This window comes from Pan troglodytes, chromosome 10 (genome assembly GCF_028858775.2).
Source record: "Pan troglodytes isolate AG18354 chromosome 10, NHGRI_mPanTro3-v2.0_pri, whole genome shotgun sequence".
In the NCBI taxonomy this organism is placed as follows: Eukaryota; Metazoa; Chordata; class Mammalia; order Primates; family Hominidae; genus Pan; species Pan troglodytes.
In genome coordinates, this window is record NC_072408.2 from 55,982,202 (window position 1) to 56,001,925 (window position 19,724).

The window sequence follows — 19,724 nt, forward strand, 5'->3', positions numbered from 1 at the left end:
AGAATGTAAGATAATGTTTTCTCCTCTGTGAAAGGATAGGAATAGGCAATGAGGAGTGAAACAGTGGGGGTCCCTCCTCAAGTTGCTGAGAGTTCAGTGGAGGAGTCAGGAAAGTAAAGAAGCAGTTATCACACAGTGCAGAGATGCTATAGAATGGTAGTCACAGGGCAGAGGCAGAGCTCAGCAGAAGGTTGGAAATAATGATGGAGAGACTGGGGCAGAGCTGGTGAAGGTTTCCCAGAGGACAAGCATCCTAGATGCATCCTCAAAATTAAATCTTAAAAAAAAAAAAGGTATATTTGAAACTTTGAGAGATTCTTAGTGATTTAGGTGTCCAGAATTTTTCTATTGCCACTTGCTGTTTTTAAACTATATGTAAGATTCATTGTTTAAATATGAAAGAGTATGAAGAAATAAAATTATTCATAATCTTACCCCAGAGATGACATTTCACTTTGCATCATGTATGTATACTTTGACTTAACAGAATTAAAATTATGTAATATGTACCACTTTGTAAGGTTTTTACTTAATATCAGAGTAGTTCTATTTTCTCATATTATTTTAAAATGTTTTTCATAGCTGTATAGAATTTATTGTATGGGTCAGCCATAATTTGTTTAATCAGTCCCATAACATAGGGTCTCAGTATATGTATTGGTTTTCTACAGCTGCTGCAAATTACCTCAAATTTAATTGATATGTAATAACTGTACATATTTATGGAGTACAACGTGATGTTTCAATACATATATACAGTTATTATGTATTAATTAAAAATAAAAGAAAACCTTAAAAATGAAAAAAAATCCCACAAATTATCTTACAGTCTAGTATGTCAGAAATCTGACAGAGGTCAGATAGATTTACTTCTGCCTCCGTCTTCTACTATTAAGACTCTCATGCTTATATTAGGCCCACCTCAACAATCCAGAATAATCTCCCTGTCTCAAGGTCAATTGATGAGCAACATTTAATTCTATCTGCAACCTTACTTTCCCTTTGCCAGGTAAAGTAACATATCACATATTTAGGGAAGTAGGACACCGATAGCTTTGCAGGATAGATATTCTGCTGCCACAATGTATTTTTTTTCAGTTTTATAAATAATACTGTTTAACAATAATGATGCTCTAATGAACTTCCTTTTACATAAATCTTTAGTCATATCTCTATTTCTTTAAGGTAAACAAATGGCCAGGTTTTCTCTGTAAGGAGAATAATATTCTTTTTATTTCTTCATTACATATAACTCAATATTTTATATTAATATATACCTAGTAATTGCTTGATTTAGGACTTAAAGAGTAATATAGACTGGTATTACTTAAAATTGGTGACTGGGTTATTTTACAGATTATCGGGTTTCTACCCAATGTAGTAATTTTCTTGCTACTTCTGGCAAGTATAGACTTAAGACTACTATGTAGAAGTGTAAAATATTATTGGCCAGAGATTAGTTGAAAGTAGAAGCTGATGAAGATACAAAGAATTATATTTATTTTCAGTAAAAATGATTATAGAGAGTTTTGTAAATATTGGATAATAAAAACAACAAATGAGATTTGGCCTTTAAAAGGTTGTTTATGGCCAGGCATGGTGGCTCACACCTGTAATCCCAACACTTTGGGAGGCCAAGGGGGGCAGATCACGAGGTCAAGAGATCAAGACCATCCTGGCCAACATGGTGAAACCCCGTCTTTGCTAAAAATACAAAAATTAGCCGGGCATGGTGGTGGGCACCTGTAGTCCCAGCTACTCAGGAGACTGAGGCAGGAGAATGGCTTGAACCCAGGAGGCAGAGGTTGTGGTGTGCCAAGATGGTGCTACTGCAGTCTAGCCTAGTGACAGAGTGAGACTTGGTCTCAAAAAAAAAAAAAAAAAAAGGTTGTTTACCACTGAAGCGTAAAGTCGGCCTCTACTCACTTTCTCTGTATAATAGTATATGACTACCTTGCAAATATTCATATAGTTTACAGCAGTTGTAAAATATAGGGTAATTTATTAGAGTATAAGGCTATATTTATACTAATATATCTTAAAGTTTCTCATTGCAAGATTCTGCCAATACTTTAAATATATAGATATATAAATCCTGAAAGAATAAAGTAATAATTAAAAATACATTTTAAAAACTATCAACAAATATTATATTGATAACAAATTTGGGGTTTTAACTGATGGTGATATATAAATAGAAAATAAGTAAATTGTCAGATATTTATGATCTGCAGAAAGATCTAATAAGCCTAATAAACTTTAAAATGAAATAATATGATATGAGCCAACATTTGGTTTGCTTTTGCAAATATAAGAGCAATTCCTTTATCTAGTTTATGTTTGTAAATATATCTAAAACCACATCACAGTCAACATTTAAGTTATATTGCTCAATTTGGAGTTTTTATTTTAATTATTGAATCCCGACTTGTATTTTTATAAAGTAAACACTTTGAACTGTTCACAAGAAAAATGGTTTACTATTGTATATTTATTTGAAATCTGAAATAATTTTAGTTATTTTTATTGAAATATAAACAGATCATAGCTATGTGGGTCAAATCATAGTAGTATGTGTCACAATATAGAGTTAAGTTGCATCAGTTATTAATATAATATTATAAAATTTTGGTTACTTGTGAGAATTTCAAATAGAGGAAAACACTATATTCAAAAGATTGTCTGTGTTGACAAACTTCTTTGATGTTATGCCATAGTAAACATCACATTATTAGCAAACAATGTTCACAAAAAGTGAAATTAGTACTGTGCTCTCTTGCAATTCTGTCCTGTCAGGTAAAGAATAAACATTCAAAAGTAGGATAGGTTTTTGTCCTGTCACTAATTACAGGTACCTTGCTAAGTTGCATGTTAAGTAAAAACTTAGAATGGGCTGGGCACAGTGGCTCAAGCCTGTAATCCCAACACTTTGGGAGGCCGAGGACGGTGGATTACCTGAGGTCAGCAGTTCGAGTTCAGCCTGACCAATATGGTGAAACCTTGTCTCTGCTAAAAATACAAAAATTAGCTGGGTGTGGTGCCATGCACCTGTAGTCCCAGCTGCTCGGGAAGCTGAGGCAGGAGAATTGCTTGAACCTGGGAAGTGGAGGTTGCAGTGAGCTGAGATCACACCACTGCACTCCAGCCTGGGTGACAGAGCGAGACTCCTTCTCAAAATAAATAAATAAATATAAATAAGAACTTAGAATGGTTATATCCGTAAGCATTTTCTCCCATGAACTGGGCAGGCAGCAGAATGTGGGCATTTGAAGCAGCCTGCCCAGATGGCACTGTTACTTCTCCAGAAGCACATGGATCCTCCATGGCTTATTGCTAAGTCAGTGCAATCAATCTGTCAGTTGATATCTGCCAGATCAGTCTAATAGAGTTTCCAAGCATTCCATCAACACAAGGCTGAGAGTGGGGTGGTGATGTGGGATACGAAGCAGGAGCAAACTGACTCTGGAGGTTCCTGAAATTAGAAGGAAAAGGATTATTGATCACTGGTCTGTTCAAACCACCTCTCTCCCACTCCTGCCTTATTGAATCAGTAAGAAGGAGAACCATGAGACAGACCTCATTCAATGACAAGAATAAACATATACTACATCAGTGATACTGTCACTTCTATTCCTTCCTTGCCAAGGAGAAAGAAAATCTGGAATTTTTAAAAAGGATTTGGACAAATTATAAAATGGTCTTCACAACAGAATGATAGGCTATTTCCTCATGGAATTAGAATAACTAACCTAAGCGATGGTCACTGGAATAGAAGAAGCTGTAAGAAGAAGGACGTCTACCCTCTGGTGCTTAAAAAAACTCCTGCTCAAAATCTAATAATTTCTTGCCCCACCATCACCATGATACACACAAGGAGTGAGGGCCTCTACTTCCCTTTTTTATCCCCTTTTTTCTATCCCTGTTGTGAAAAGTCCCTTTCTTACATTCCACTGTAAGCCTGCTCTGGGTGTATTTTCATTGATTCTAGAGCCCTCAGCGGAGAAGAGAGTTTATTGGCTTTGAGGCTGTAGGACTGGCTGTGCTCCTTATCCCCCTTAAGGGGCAGGGTACTTTTGGGATATAACTTGTAACAGACTGGCTGCCCATCCATCTGCCCATCTCTGGAGGTGTCTAACTAAATATTTGTATGATTTTTGTATTTTATGAATTTCACTACTAGTGACAACTTATTTAGCAGCAAAAGTGCTAAACTAGACAAAAGACTTTAACTATCAAAAATGAAAATACTTTTTTTTGCAAAAAAATTTAAAGTGTTAAATATGAATAAGGGTTTACATTTTGCTCTGTGTGTAGCGTGCATAAACTGAGTAAGAATTTCCATAACAGTCTCTTTTTTTACTCTAAATCTGCATGAGAATGGACTGTAGAGCTATTCTGTTGAGTTAATTATACCCTAAAATGTTTAGTATTGCCTCTTATCAATCAAGTTTGCATTTTCATAAGGTATTTTTGATGACTGAATGATTTAACATACGCAAAACACATCTGGACACTACTTGGCATTTAGTAAGTGCTCAAAAATATTACTTCTTTTCCTCTTTTATCAGGAAATTATTTCTGCCCTCAGTTCCAACTCTGCAAGTGAGTCTCTTAGATTCATAGAAAATACTCAATGACCATTAGCCATTATTCTTTTTGTTTCTCTATTCCATATTTTCTTATGAAGTAGCTTTAAATTTTCATAATAAAGAACAGGAAATGAAAAGGGCATTTCTAAAACCAATTCTACCACTTAAAGGAAAGTAGAGAGTTAAGACAATATAGTCAATTCAAACACACCAAAACATTTAACTCAGAAATATCTCCCTAATTCTTTCTATTTTTCAGAATTAGCCAGATGGTTCAATACTTCTCGGTGGGATCTGAGAATTAAAATGAATGTCATGTAGTACCCCCTAAATAAATGTATGCTGACTGATAGATAATTGCATTTCTTCTTCAGATCACACTTCATATATACACATAGATTTTTTTTGCTGTCAGCTGTGAAAGGTCCTACCAGTCTGCTAGTAATTGAGCAAGCATGTTTTAGTGCTGCATGTATGCATTGAAATGAACCAAGTGTAATTATAGGCCTTTCCCTTTGAACATCAAAGGGCACAGCGCTGTCAATATGCCCGCATCAAGCCAGCAGCCTAATTTACTATTTAATAATACATTTGTGTGTCAGACCTCTCTTTGCCCAGGGCTGTTACAGTTCAACTAGTTCCTCTGCTGTTAAAAAATTGATCATCTTTCTTTCCTGATATTTGGAAAAGGAACAATAAAATTTATCTCTGTCAATTGAAAGGTCTGTTCACTTTAACCTTGACCTCTTTATTTCAGAAGTGTAAGAGGGCTTAAACACATGAAGAAGCAGTAAAGTAAAAGGAACCTTAAAATTAGTGATTTAGGAAATAGCTGAAAGTAGAAGATGGTTTCTATACAAAACATTTGCTCTGGAGTGATATCTATACAAACTGGGGTCACAAAACCTGACTTTTTTAAAGTGGTGTTGAACCAAATACATTAGAATCTCTTGAAATGAATCAGAATCCTGGGTAGGAGGAGGCTGGAGCTGGACAAAGAGGAAAGACAACTGGGAATTTTGCATTGGGAACGATTTTCAGATGATTCTAATTCAAACTAAAGTTTGAGAACCATGTTGCTCTAAATGTTTTAGCAGCTAGTACAAAAGGGAAGACATGTTTTATTCCATGATTCACGAGGTAGAAGAGAATTAATTCCTCAGAGGAGGACAAGAATTCCTATGTACTAAGGCCAGAGAGAATTTTTCTCTGGGTGCTTCGGTGGTAATATAATATTCATTAATATGTATCTTTTCAGAGAAAGTTTTTTGTAATAATTGGAACTCATAGTTATTGGTTTTGATGTCTAGAACAGGTAAGCCATGCCATAGAAGTGCTTCATCCACATTGTAGAAGCGGGGATCAAGTACAGAGATTCTCTCTGTACTTCTTACATGTTAGATGACTGAATAAAGCCCATTACTTTAGCACCTTGTTTGCAGTGTTGTTTTCTGTTTCACCTACTCTCTGTTTTTCTACAAGCCCACTCTTTTCATCAGGAGATGAAAGCATTCATTTGAGAGAGCAGGGAATTTCAAGTGAGGTTAGTCTGTGTTTTCCTCAATCTTTGGGTACTGGCAGTCCTGTTGGCCTTCCTAGCTCCTGTTCCTCTAGTGATCCTTCTTCCCCACTCAGTTCTTTTGCCTCATGAGCTGCAGTGCACAGAGCTCCTTTTCCATTTCATCATCGGCCCCCTGCCTGAAAGGCAACTCCTAAATGTAGTCACAATTCATATCACTGTCATCTAGAAAGTCAAAATCAAGAAATTCCTTCCTGGCTATAATACCTGTCTCTGCCACTATGGTTTTTCTAGTCAGGCACCTGAATAAATGTTTATCATCCTAATTATGACTAACAGTCTTTGTGGTTCTTTCCAGTTCTCCCCATGTATGATCCTTGGCTGATTTTAAATGCTTTCTCTAGCTAAACCCTGTGATAACTTGCATCTTGAATTCCTTGCCCCTTTGTATTGTTTTCAATCTTGGGACATGAGAAACAGTACTGTGGCTAATTGGCATCACTGATTAACTATTTGGACTGTAAGGTGGAGCTCATCGCTGCCTTCATGTTCCAGCAGCTCTTTACCTTTACTGCTGTCATAGAACTCAGCCCACCAGTGGGTCCTTGTTATATGTATGGCGGTCACCCTCAGTGTTATGGGCTCCCACCCTCCCTGAACAGTCCCCAGATATTGCCTTTGTATCTTCTGCTACATCTGGCACATAGTACGTCCTGAATAAGTGTATCTTAATTGCATCTTATTGAGACATTTGGCCATGATGTACTTATTTTCTATGAAAATGTCTAAATATTTGTTTAATTGAATAGTTAGGCTTGTAATTTATTACTGTGACTTATTTGTAGTGTTTTAGGCAACCAGAGGTAAAGGACATAGATTAATTTAAGAAAATACGAAGTTTGGTGAAGGAAAAAATTAAAAGGTCTTTTATTTTCTGAAGACATGTGTAAGTTCCTTGTGATTATAATTTCACGTCTGTTTAACTTAAAATAGTGTTAGATTTAGTTTGGCTGGGTCCAGTGGCTCATGCCTGTAATCTCAGAAATTTGGGAGGTTGAGGCAGAAGGGTGACTTGAGGCCAGGAGTTTGAGACCAGCCTGAGCAACATAGTGAGACCCCATCTCTACATACATACATACATTAAAAATACAGATTTAGTTTACAGAATTGGAGGCTTATGGTGCCTGAATACAATGTATGACATTTTCCAATCTACAAAATGTTAACACTTCAAACAAAACTTTTAAATAATACATGCTTATTATAGGAAATTGGAAATGTGTAAAGAAGAAAAGGCATCAAAATCTCAACACCAGGAGATAGTCTGTCTAAACGTTTTGATGGATTTGCCTTATTTTTCTGTGATTATTTTTAATAGATGAGATTCTACGTGAATATACTTCCGTATTTTGCTGTTTTCACTTCATCCTGCATGTTCCTGACCTCTTTTCCCAGTTTGTGATTCCGTAGAGATTCAGAGTTATAAATAATGTGCATAAAACTACATATATTTGCATAATCACATTTTTGTGACCAAGCTCTAAAATGTTGCTTTTATATAGAATGAAAGTTCTTGCAAAGTTTTACTTACAAGTGAACCTTTAAGGCCATTACAGCTTAAAATAAAACAGTCTTAATACCGTTTTGAGAGTCAGTGCCAAGGGCAGTGTTTTTCAGGAAGTAAATGCCATGACCTGCCCTTTTTTCACACTCAGGCTCTTAAGCCTCCTGAGAAAAATTTTAAATAAACTGTCACCTTTTTCCCTCCTGTTTGGTTTAATGAGGTGTTAGATGGACACAACTTGGAACTTTGGAGACAATCAATGATGGAAGAAAAGACTAGTTTGTATCATTGTTTGGATCAAAAGCTCCCAAGTCATATGTAGTCATTTTCTGATGTACTCTTCTCCAGCCATGAGGGCACCTGGGAACACAAACTGGCAGTGAGGTAGAAAGGAGTGCAGCTGAATCAGGAGAGTGATGGTGGTGAGGAGTATTCAGAAAAACTAAGACACACTCTACCTTTCCTTTACATCCTACTCCAGGGACTTTTTTAAAAAAAAATTCTTTAATCCTTTGGATTGTTTGAATGCTTTCTTATGAGCGTTACTTATTATAATTATTAAAGAGATTAAAATTTAATGATATATACTTAACACTGAATTATATACTTTAAAAGTGTAAAGTTTTATGGTATGTGAATTATATCTGAGTAAAAATAAATAAGGGAAAAAAGAGGTGGAAAGCCATATGAACCCATTCATTCATGTAAATAAACACTAAGTGCCTAAAAAATATTCATAAACCTGCTTTGGTAGTTGCAAGAGTGAAACACACATAGACTATTCTTTTGGGAGTTTATAGAAATATGATAGAAATAGAAATATGATGTATATCTAAGTAATTCTAGTACCAGAAACAAAGTGGTGTGTGTTACTAAAAGAGGTATAGATAAATTTCTGGGGAAAAGTAGAAGGAAAGAGTAATAATTCTAGCAGCAAATGTAGAAGGAATTTAGAAGACAGGTGTTTGAGTGCTGACTGAGATTTGTGAATCAATGTAGACTGGTCGGGTATGTGGGTAGATTTGGTGGTGATGAGGCAGGGGAGCACCCATCTGATTGCTCACACTTTCTTGGTGAATTATAGGCAAGACTTCACCTGAGGCTGCATAGACTGGGATAGTGGAAAGAAGGGAAATGCTATGAAAGCATCCTTTGGAGAGTTGGAAAGTGTGCATCTTCGGAAATTTCAAGTGAGGATAATTTGTTTTTCTCGAGACCCTTTCAGCTGCTAGATGTAAATGCAGAGTAGAAGAATAACTGGATATAGGTAGAGTTGGAATTTATGACATAAGTATAGCAAAGGATTAACAGGCTAGGGGATTTGAGAATGATGAAAGGAACGTGATGGTAGCAATGGTTTGGGGAAGTAATTTTCAAAGCAGGATCAGCATCACCTGAAAATTTGTTGGAAAGGCAAATTCTTGGTCCTAGACCTACCAAATCAGAAATTCTGGGGACAGGGCCTAATAGTCTTGTGTTTTTGAACAAGTCTTCCAGGAGATCCTGTAGCACACCAATATCTGAGACCCTCTGGTTTGGGAAATATAGAGTACTCACATAGTAAGTACTATTGTGGGTAAGGGGCAGGAATGAGTGATGATGGATAATAAAAAAGAAGCAGTGTCTGGAATAAAGTCTACATGAGAGTGACATATTGTGTCAGTGGGGAATTCAAGTAAGTGAGCCTTGAGAGTAGGCTGTGCTGGCCAGAGAGGAAGATACTTAAAGGATTTTGGTGGTAGAGCAGTTAAAAGAGACTCAGATGTTGTGTGGATGGTCCATGTTGATGCCACTGTCACCGAGAATCATGATACAGGGGTAAGAATGGAGAAGAAACTTGTGAGGCCAGTACTGAAATCTTTATTGAATGAACAGTGACCAAAAAGTAGACAGACAACTAAGTGAGAATTAGAGGATAGTACAGTCATTTCTTGCCCCTCTTTTCATCCTCTCCCACTCCTCAGGCCCAGAGGTATCTAAAATATGAGAGAAAACAGCCTAGCCTCTGGATCCAAGGTGTAAGAAGGTTATGCCTCACGTCTAGACTTAGTTCACAGGGCACAAAAAAAGAGTATGGGACGGCTGAGATGAGAGGAAGATTGAGTCAAATTAGTGAATGTTACCAGGTTAGTGTGGAGGTAAATGGCCAGGTATAAATAGGTGATCTGAAAATCTTAGACTCCTTCTTGTTGCTGAAATAAGCAGATAATTGAGACATGATGAGGCGAGGTGAAAAGTGTTGTCTGACAAGATTAGAATCAGCACTTTTTTAGTAAACTGAAAAAGACAGTCATGGGGAAATGATGCATACATACCTTAAACATTTTATTTCTAGTTGTACAATAATTCATCATATCCACTGTTTGAGTTTCCAGATTTTTTTTTTAACATAAACCACACCCATATTGTCATCTATGAATTCCAGGCTTTCAAGTAAACCAGAACTGAAAGACACATATGAAGAAGCCCAAGGGCAAAATCTTTCTAGACTTTTACTTCTCTCTTATCCCTAATTTTTTATGGTTGTGTTACCCACACAACTTTTAAAATAACTCAACCTTTATTGGCTTTTTCCAAAGCATGAAGTTTTGTTTTTAATGCAACAGCTCTCTTTTAGTATTTTATGTTTTGTTGCTTTATGTAACATTTGATTGAATTATATAATTACAATGACAGGCATAAACAGGTTTGGGAACAATCACATGTAACCTGTTATACATACAATTCAACAAATGGGAAATGTGAGCCTATGTGAAGTCCCATATGTTCAATGTCCAGTGGGCATGTATTTTATAGAACGAATTAATAGGTCAATGTGGCAAATTGGTGAATTAGAGTTCAGATGAGAGAGCTTACTTCATTGTTCTCCATGATACTTAAAGGAAAGTCAGTGATGTGGCTGAGCGAGGTGAGACAAGTAATTGGTCTTTCCTGAGGCCCCCAGAGGTATGAAGCCAGAGTGAGGGAACTCACTTCTGAGGCAGAGGGTAGGTCACATTGGCAACATTGGCATATGTAGAAATCCCTTATAAGTTCCATTGGCACATTTTCTTCTTTGTTCTTCCAAAAAGACTAATAAAGTTATTTAAATTATGAAAATTATTTTCTAATATATTAAATGTGATTAATAAGTAAGCTTTCTGCAGGTTTCTATGATTTTTGTATCATTGCTTGATTTAATGGTAGTATGATACAATTGACTAGTATGTTAGCTCAAATCCCTCATATGAAATATGTGCAGTTGTGATTTCTACTTTTCTAACTTTTAATTTTGGCTTTATGTCTTGCATGTTATAATGTACAAAGAGGATTTCTCAGTGTACCAAATACATGAAAATATGTTTGAAAATTTCATTAATTTTTTAAAAATAGTTCTTAAGATGTTTGTATCTTGAGTAAAACATTTTTCTATTAAAGCTATTGATGTATTTTCCATGTGATGATGATTAGGCCATTCTTGCATTGCTACAAATAAATACTTAAGACTGAGTAATTTACAAAGAAAAGAGATTTACTTGGCTTATGGTTCTACAAACTTTACAGGAAGCATGGTGCTGGCATCTGCCCAGCTTCTGGGGAGGCCTTGGGAATCTTACAATCATGGAAGAAGGCAAAGGGGGAGCAGTCACGTCACATGGCAAAAGCAAGAGCAAGTGCGAGAGAGAGAGAGTGCAGGGTGAGGTGCCACACAGTTTTAAATGACTGTGTCTTGTATGAACTCACTATCATTAAGACAGGACCAAACCATGAAGGATCCACCCCATGACCCAAACACACCCACCAGGCCTCACATCCAGCCTTGGGATTACAATTCAACATGAGATTTGCATGGGGACAAATATCCAAACTACATCATTCCACCTCTGGCCCCTTCCAAATCTCATGTCCTTCTCACGTTGCAAAATACAATCTTGCCTTCCCAATGGTCCCTCAAAGTCTTAACTCATTCCAGCTTAACTCAAAAGTTCAAGATCTCATCTGAGACAAGGAAAATCCCTTCCACTTTTGAGCCTGTAAAATAAAAATCAAGTTAGTTACTTCCAAGATACACTGGGGGTATAGGCATTGGGTAAACAAATATTCCCATTCCAAAAGGGAGAAATCAGCCAAAAGAAAGGAAGAAAGGGGGTACAGGCCCCATGCAAGTTTGAAACCCAGCAGGGCTGTAATTAAATATTAAAGCTTCAAAATAATCTCCTCTGACTGCATGTTCCACATCCAGGGAACACTGATTCAAGGGCTGGGCTCCCAAGGCCTTGGGCACCTTTACCCTTGTGGCTTTGCAGGGTTCAGTCCCCAAGGCTGATCCCATGAGTTGAAGTTGAATGCCTATGGCTTTTCCAGATGCAGGGTGCAAGCTGCCAGTAGATCTACCATTCTGGGGTCTAGAGGATGGTGGCCCATTTCTCACAGCTCCACTAGGCAATAGGGGACTCTGTCTGAGGGCTCAACCCCACATTTCCCCTTGGTACTTCCCTAGTAGGGGTTCTCTGTGAGGGCTCTGCCCCTGCAGCAGGCTTCTGCCAGGGCACCCAGGCTTTCTCACGCATCCTCCAAAATCTTGGCAGAGGCTGCCAAGCATTCTTCACTTTTGCATTCTGCATATCTATAGGCTTAACACCATGTAGAAGACAGCAAGGCTTATGCCTTGCACCTTCTGGAGCTGTGGCCTGAGCTATACCTAGGCAGGCCCCTTTGAGTCACAGCTGGAGCTGGAGAGGCCAGGATGTGGGGAGCAGTGTCTCAAGGCTGCACAGGGCAGTAGGCTCTGGGCTGGCCTACAAAACCATTCTATACTCCTAGGCCTCTGGGCCTGTGATGGGAAGACCTGTTGTGAAGTTCTCTGAAATTCCTTCAAGACTTTTTCCCATAGTCTTGGCTATTAGCACCTGGCTTCCTTTTAGTTATGCAAATTTCTCTAGCAAATGGTTGCTCCACAGCATGCTTGAATTCCTCTCCCAAAAAAGCTTTTTTCTTTTTCTGCCACATGGCCAGGATGCAAATTTTCCAAATTTTTATGCTCTGCCTACCTTATAAATATAAGCAGCAACTTTAAGTAATTCCTTTTCTCCCTCATCTGAGGATAAGCTGTTAGAAGCAGACAGGCGACTTCTTGAATGCTTTGTTGCTTAGAAGTTTCTTCTACTAGATACCGTAGTAATCAATCTCAAGCTCAAGCTTTCACAGACCCCTGACACATGAACAGACAGCAGCCAAGTTCTTTGCTAAGGCATAATACACATGACCTTTGCTACAGTTCCCAATAAGTTCCTCATTTCTACCTGAGACCTCAGCAGTCTAGACTTCACTGTCCATATCACTATCAGCATTTTGGTCACAACCATTTAGTCGGTCTCTTAAAAGTTCCAAATTTTTCTTGATCTTCCTGTCTTCTGAGCCCTCCAAATTCTTCCAACCTCTGCCCATTACACAGTGCCAATGTCACTTTCACATTTTCAGGTATTTTTATAGCAATGCTCCACCCCTGGTATCAACTTTCTGTATTAGGCTGTTCTTGCATTGCTATAAATAAATACCTGAGACTTGGTAATTTATGAAGAAAAGAGGTATAATTGGCTTACTCCTATGTAGGCTTTTGAGGAAGAGTGGTGCTGGCATCTGCTTAGCTTCTTGGGAGGCCTTAGGAAGCCTGCAATTATGGCAGAAGGCAAAGGAGAAGCAGACACATCACATGGCAAAAGCAGGAGCAAGCAGTAGGAGAGTGGGTCAGGGGAGGTACCTCACACTTTTAGATGACCAAATCTCATGATTTAGCACCAAACCTTGAGGGATCCACCTCCATGATCCAAACATCTCCCACCATGCCCTACCTCAGCACTGGGGATTACATTTCAACATAAGATTTGGGCAGGGATGAATATCCAAATTATATCAGATGGAAAATATGATGTATTTTTTGAGAAGAAATCCAAACTACTGCATAAAGGTTTAGAAGATTGTAAATATAGTGGTAACCCATTACTTAAATGGTTGGCTGATATTATTTCTGTAAACATTGGAATTCACATGTTTTTAAATGTAAGTTCAGTGTATCTTTCCACAAGTCCATGACCTGACTTTTAAAAATTAGGTTTGTGGATTATTCTGATCTAAATATGTCATCTTCTGCCCTATGAAAGAGAATATAGTTATTGCCTAAATTGTTCTAGAACTAACATTTAAGTGGATGCCCTTGTGATAGTTATTGATACGGTTTGGCTGTGTCCCCACCCAAATCACCTCTTGAATTGTAGCTCCTGTAATACCCACATTTCATGGGAAGGACTCAATGGGAGGTAATTGAATCATGGAGGGAGGGTTCCAATTCTGTTCTTGTGATAGGGAGTAAGTCTTATGAGATCTGATGGTTTTGTAAAGGGTAGTTCCCCTGCATATTCTTTCTTGCCTGCCACCGTGTAAGACATACCTTTGCTCTCCTTTGCCTTCTACCATGATTGTGAGGCCTCCCTAGCCATGTGGAACTCTGAGTCCATTCAACCTCTTTTTATTTATAAATTACCCAGTCTTAGATGTGTCTTTATAGCAGCATAAGAGCAGACTAATACAGTTATCCTTGTTTTTGAGTATACAAACAGTCTCCCAATAGGAAAATATAATTATTTTTAGTTAAAAGAACCTCTTTTAATGTAATGGCATTCTAAATTCTCTGTAGTCAATGTACTTTGGCATATGGTACCAAAAAATATATATTTATAGCACTAGGAACTAAAAGAGCTAAAGAACATAACTTAGATAATGGAAATATTTAAGGTCTTACAGTCAATAAACTACTCCATACTTTCTCATGTAACTTGTCCTATATCACAATATGAATATGGCCTATAAGACTGTTGAGTAAGTCAGCAGTTAATTTGTCCTACTTAGACTGGCTCTTGTCAGGAAGAGTATGTTCCATATCCCTTTTATTTATGAAATTAACGTCTTTATAGTCCCATGCCAGAAAAAAATTGTCTGTATTATGAGCTGATACATTTTATTTTGTCAAACAGTTAAAATTTTCTAAAATATTTACTATTTTGCCTTGGCTGCCAGGAATTTTAGAGCTAACTCATAGTGTCTATGTCGCTAAGGTTTTCATATAATTATCTTCATGTTCTACCTCTCTATTATCAGTCTTTAATTTTTAATTTAGTAAGTCTATCAGGTATTTTTTAATATAATTATTCTTAATTTCTTCTCAAAAATTTACGGTAGATAAATTCAATAAACCAGCAGACAATTATTTTACTGTTAATTCTATAATGCAAGTAATAGTAAAAAAGTTAGCTTTTTCAGAAATTCCTAGGAAATGCGTTGTTCAAATAGGAACTTAGTAGATGTATTTTGTTAAGCATATGAAGTATTCATGTTTAGTCTTTTATTGCTAGTTAAAAGTCAGCATTAGGATAGATTGTCATTTCCAAAGCCTATATGTTTCTGTTTTGTGTGAGTCAGATTTAAAATTCAGGACTGGAAGCTGAGTGTCACATAATCTCTAAGATAGCAATGCACGTAGATTTCCAGCCTTGGCTGTTCTTAAATGTCTACAGAGAGTTGCAAACCTTTCAACTTCACTCTGGGGAAGAGATGGTATGTGTGAGATGACCAAAGTTGGCCCAGGGAATCTTTGAAGAAGATGATAGTTTGTCTGATAGATATTATAAAATGACTTTGAAAGGAGAAGGTATGCCTGCTTTGAGTCTAAAAAGGAAAGAAAGCCTTTTTCAGTTGTTCATATTGTTCTTTTATGCATAAGAGGGTTCCCTTATGCCTTTGTGCAACTTTTGAATGAATACAGTCCCTTGAAAATGCAAACTACTGCATAAAGGTTTAGAAGATTGTAAACTCAGTGGTAGGTAGCCCATTACTTAAATGGTTGGCTGACATCATTATTTATGAAAACATTGGAATGTACTTTGTAATTGTAAGTTAAATGTATCTCCCCATAAGACCATGACCTGACTTTTAAAATTAAGTTTGTGAATAGTTCTGACCTAGATATATCATGTCCTGCCCTGTGAAAGAGAATGTAGTTATGCCTGATTTTTCTAGAACTGATTACCTTTTAAATAGATGTCCTTGTCTTTCATTCCTTCCTTCTCATTATAACAGTTGGCTTTTGCTGATTTTACTGCTTATTAGTACGTTTACTGTGATAGCCAGAATAATGGTCCCCCCAAGGACATACAAACATCCTAGTTCCCAGAGCCTGTGAATATGTTGCATTACATGGCAAAAGGAAATTAAGGTGCAGACTGAATTAAATGTGCTAATCAGTTTACCTTAATTAGGGAGATTATTCTGGATTTTCTGAGTGGAGCCAATATAGTCACAAGGGAGGCAAAGCAAAGGTCATAGTGAAGTAGCATGAGAGGGACTTGACAAATCATTGTTGGCTTTGAAGACTGAGGAAGGGGGCCACCAGCCATGGAATTAGGAGACCTCTAAAAGCTGCAAAAGACAAGGAAATGATTTTTCCCTGGAGCTTCCAGGAAGGAACAGAGCTCTACTGACACCTGTGATTTTTGACCCCCAAGTGAGACACTTGTCAGATTCGTGACCTACAGAGCTGTGAGATAATAAATGTGTTTTGTTTTAAAGTCACTAACCTTGTGGTAATTTGTCATGGCAGCAACACAAACTAATATATTTACCAGGGTTAGAGAAAGGAAGATGAAAATCAAGGCAGTCTGTACAGGACAAAATTTAGTGTGGGCTGAAGTCGCAGCTCTTGCTCAGAGGGAGATACAAGGCTGTCAGTGAATTTCAGCTCCTCCCCTTACTGTTTTCCATTAATCCAGATAATCTGCAATTGCCTGTTGCCAGTATAATGATTTGAAATAGGCTTCAGAACCTTTAGTTCAGTCGGCCTCCAGTTCACCCACTTGGCTCTCACCAGAGTAATGTCTTCATAGAACAGATTTAATCCTGTTATTTCTCTTTAAACTCCGCTTTGTGATTTCCCATTGCCTACAATACAAAGTCCAAACATAGAGCATTACATTCAAGTCCCCTCCATAACAGAAGCTTCTGCTATAGCCTTACATCATACTTCTTATTTGTATGCATTCTTTTTTTTTTTTTTTGAGATGGAGTTTTGCTTTTGTTGCCCAGGCTGGAGTGCAATGGTGTGATCTTGGCTCACTGCAATCTTCGCCTCCCAGGTTCAAGCAATTCTCCTGCCTTAGCCTCCTGAGTAGCTAGGATTACAGGTGCCCGCTACCATGCCCAGCTAATTTTTTGTATTTTTAATAGAGATGGGGTTTCACCATGTTGGCCAGGCTGGTTTTGAACTCCTGTCCTCAGGTGATCCACCCGCCTTGGCCTCCCAAAGTGCTGGGATTACAGGTGTGAGCCACCGTGCCCGGCCCCTCATTTGTATGCATTCTGTGTTCAATCAAGGTGAAGTACTTATGTCTGTGAACCCAGCGTACCATTTTGCACTTTAGTCCTTCAGATGTGTCATTTCAGTGACCTCCAGTGCCCTCCCAGATCGTCAGACCTGCTGGCAAACCTCTATGACAAGGCACAACCCTAACATTAATTCCCTGGAAAATCAAGAAATATTCTACAGCAAATAAATTATTTGCTCTGTCCTTTATGCCTCACTGTTGCTTTTACGTGTCGTGATATTAAAATATTGTCTTTCCATTTCATTCTTTTAAATTAAACTATGAGCTTCTTGAGGGCAGCAACAGGATTTAATAACATATCTGTGGGATCTTAGTAATTCACATAGCTTATACACTAGGTACTTAATAAATAAATATTCAGTGTACAAGTGATTATGTTACCTAACCTGGCCAGAAGACACGGAGGTGCTGTTAGAATGCAGGTTTCTGAATCCCAGGTCAGTTTTTGGTTGCATTCTGACTCTATGACTTAAGTACCTAAAATACTTTGTATAGCTATGGAACTTTTTTCATTTTAAATAAAATTTAGACAACTTATTCTGTTTTATACTACTCTCCTTTCTATCCCTTCATTTAACACTTGTGATTTCATTGTTTTATTTTATTGAAAATGAAAGCATCAAAATAGCTTCTGTTTTAATTTTCCCCTGCCTCTATATGGAAGAATTATTTTGCACAATATAACTATTCTTATTCTTAAATTATTGTGAAGATTCTGAAACTTAGTAGAATGACACATGTCAAATTCTTTTGGCTTTAAATATTTGAATTTTCTTTCAATATTTCTGTTTTCTGCCTTTTTAGATTTGGTATTTATGTTAATTTCTTAGTGATTACATGTAGGGTTTGACATTGCCATACAGGTCTTTATGAAAATGTATATGGTAGAACTTGGAAACTATAAAACACTGCACAAATGGAATGAATTGTTTTCATAATTGTTATCATCACTTTACAGTCTGCAAAACATTCGCAGTTTTCATGATGATGGGAATAATTCTGCTGGGAATTTCTCTTTTTGCAACAGCTGTCAGAATTCAGTCTTAAAATGGTTGGCAGCTTTTTAGTGTGATCAGTAAAACACATCCTTCATGCTACATAGTTAATTTATAGGTTTGGTTTATTAATTTAAAAAAGGAAAACACTTTTTCTCAAGATGAATGAGTCCATGTTGGTATTAAAATTTTACATAAGAACCATCATCATTAGTTTAAAAAATAGTAGACAGAAGCCATTGATGAATCAATGAGACTTAAACGTATTCAAAACAGATTTGATTTTTGAAATATTATGAAGGTATTGATAAATATTCAGAAACTGTAGATTTTTAACTATGGAAATATTCAGCCTGATTTAACATATTGCTTGGATGACCACTGTCTGATGTGAGTAAAGCTAACTTGTTTTAGAATGGCTTGAAAAGCTGAGCAAAGCCATGGTTCAGAATGTGTATTTAAGATTTGAATTCTATCACATTTCATCAGTGACTCACCAGCAGTACTTTGTTTTCTTTGTTTTCAGGTTAACTTTAAAATAATCAGCTGGTTTAGCTATTAATGTTTCCACCAGAAAAGAAATGTCTTGTGAGAAACTTGTCATCCTTAAATGTGCCAGACATATCTTCCATTGTGCATCAACAAACTGGCATTATGGTCTTTTAAAAGCCAGTCTCCAGTGAGTTCACTTAGCACGAAATGAGTCTACAGAGCTTAATCATGCTAGAGACTTAGCTCACCAGAGTACCCTTTTTCAGGAAACATAAATGATTCTCATGGGTCTCATGTCAGTTTCTCATCTTTTTACACAATGCTAGATACATTCTGACACTGTCTTACTCATTGTGTCTTTTTTGAGGCGTTCCTTCACTTGTCCCAGATTTTTACCACTATATTACATTCTCTTATGGCAGTCTTTTAAGGACATTAATTCACAGTGTATGATGACTTCTGATTCATTCCATGGACTTGGAGCTTAATATAACATAACCTTATTATGTGGCCAATTAAAGTGATACAGTTTTAGTGAAACTACCAGCTTTCACTGTCCCTAGTTGTGGGATGTGCATCACTTTGGAAGCCTTCAACCTTATCTATTTGCTCAGGTGCCTTTTCTTGATTATACAAACTCCAAAATAAATTTATTTGAACATAGTCTTTATATTGTGATCTTTTCAACAGCTTGCATGAATTCCCACGTTAATTTGATGTTATTACTGTAGTTCTCCTTATATTTTTTTCAAATTGAATACATCTTTTTCTATTAAAATAACCCTGTTTCTTTGGGTAACTATCAATAGCAATTGTTTTATTCATTGTTTTGCAGGTACTACAGTGCAACCATTCTGCAGATGTCTGGTGTTGAAGATGATAGACTTGCAATATGGCTGGCTTCAGTTACAGCCTTCACAAATTTCATTTTCACACTTGTGGGAGTCTGGCTTGTTGAGAAGGTGGGCCGCAGAAAGCTTACCTTTGGTAGTTTAGCAGGTAGGTGGCTGGATAAAGAATTCAATTATAAACTTCATTTCCTAATAACTTCAAGTTTAACCTTCAAAAATACAATACTTACACCACTTCTAATATTGGTTTCTCAGCCAAACAACAAAAAAATTAGAGTTCTTCTAGACCAAAAAAGAAAAA

General features: G+C 37.0%; 1 protein-coding gene across 2 annotated transcripts in view; it reads left to right on the top strand.

The window, feature by feature from the left end:
- The window catches only part of SLC2A13 (solute carrier family 2 member 13), a 337,234-nt gene that overhangs the window by 205,926 nt on the left and 111,584 nt on the right, over positions 1–19,724 (top strand). For both annotated transcript variants that reach the window (XM_522353.9, XM_016923641.3), the window contains exon 5: positions 19,408–19,571. In XM_522353.9, the coding sequence (XP_522353.3) occupies positions 19,408–19,571 (164 nt within the window). The remainder of the gene's footprint in view (positions 1–19,407; positions 19,572–19,724) is intronic.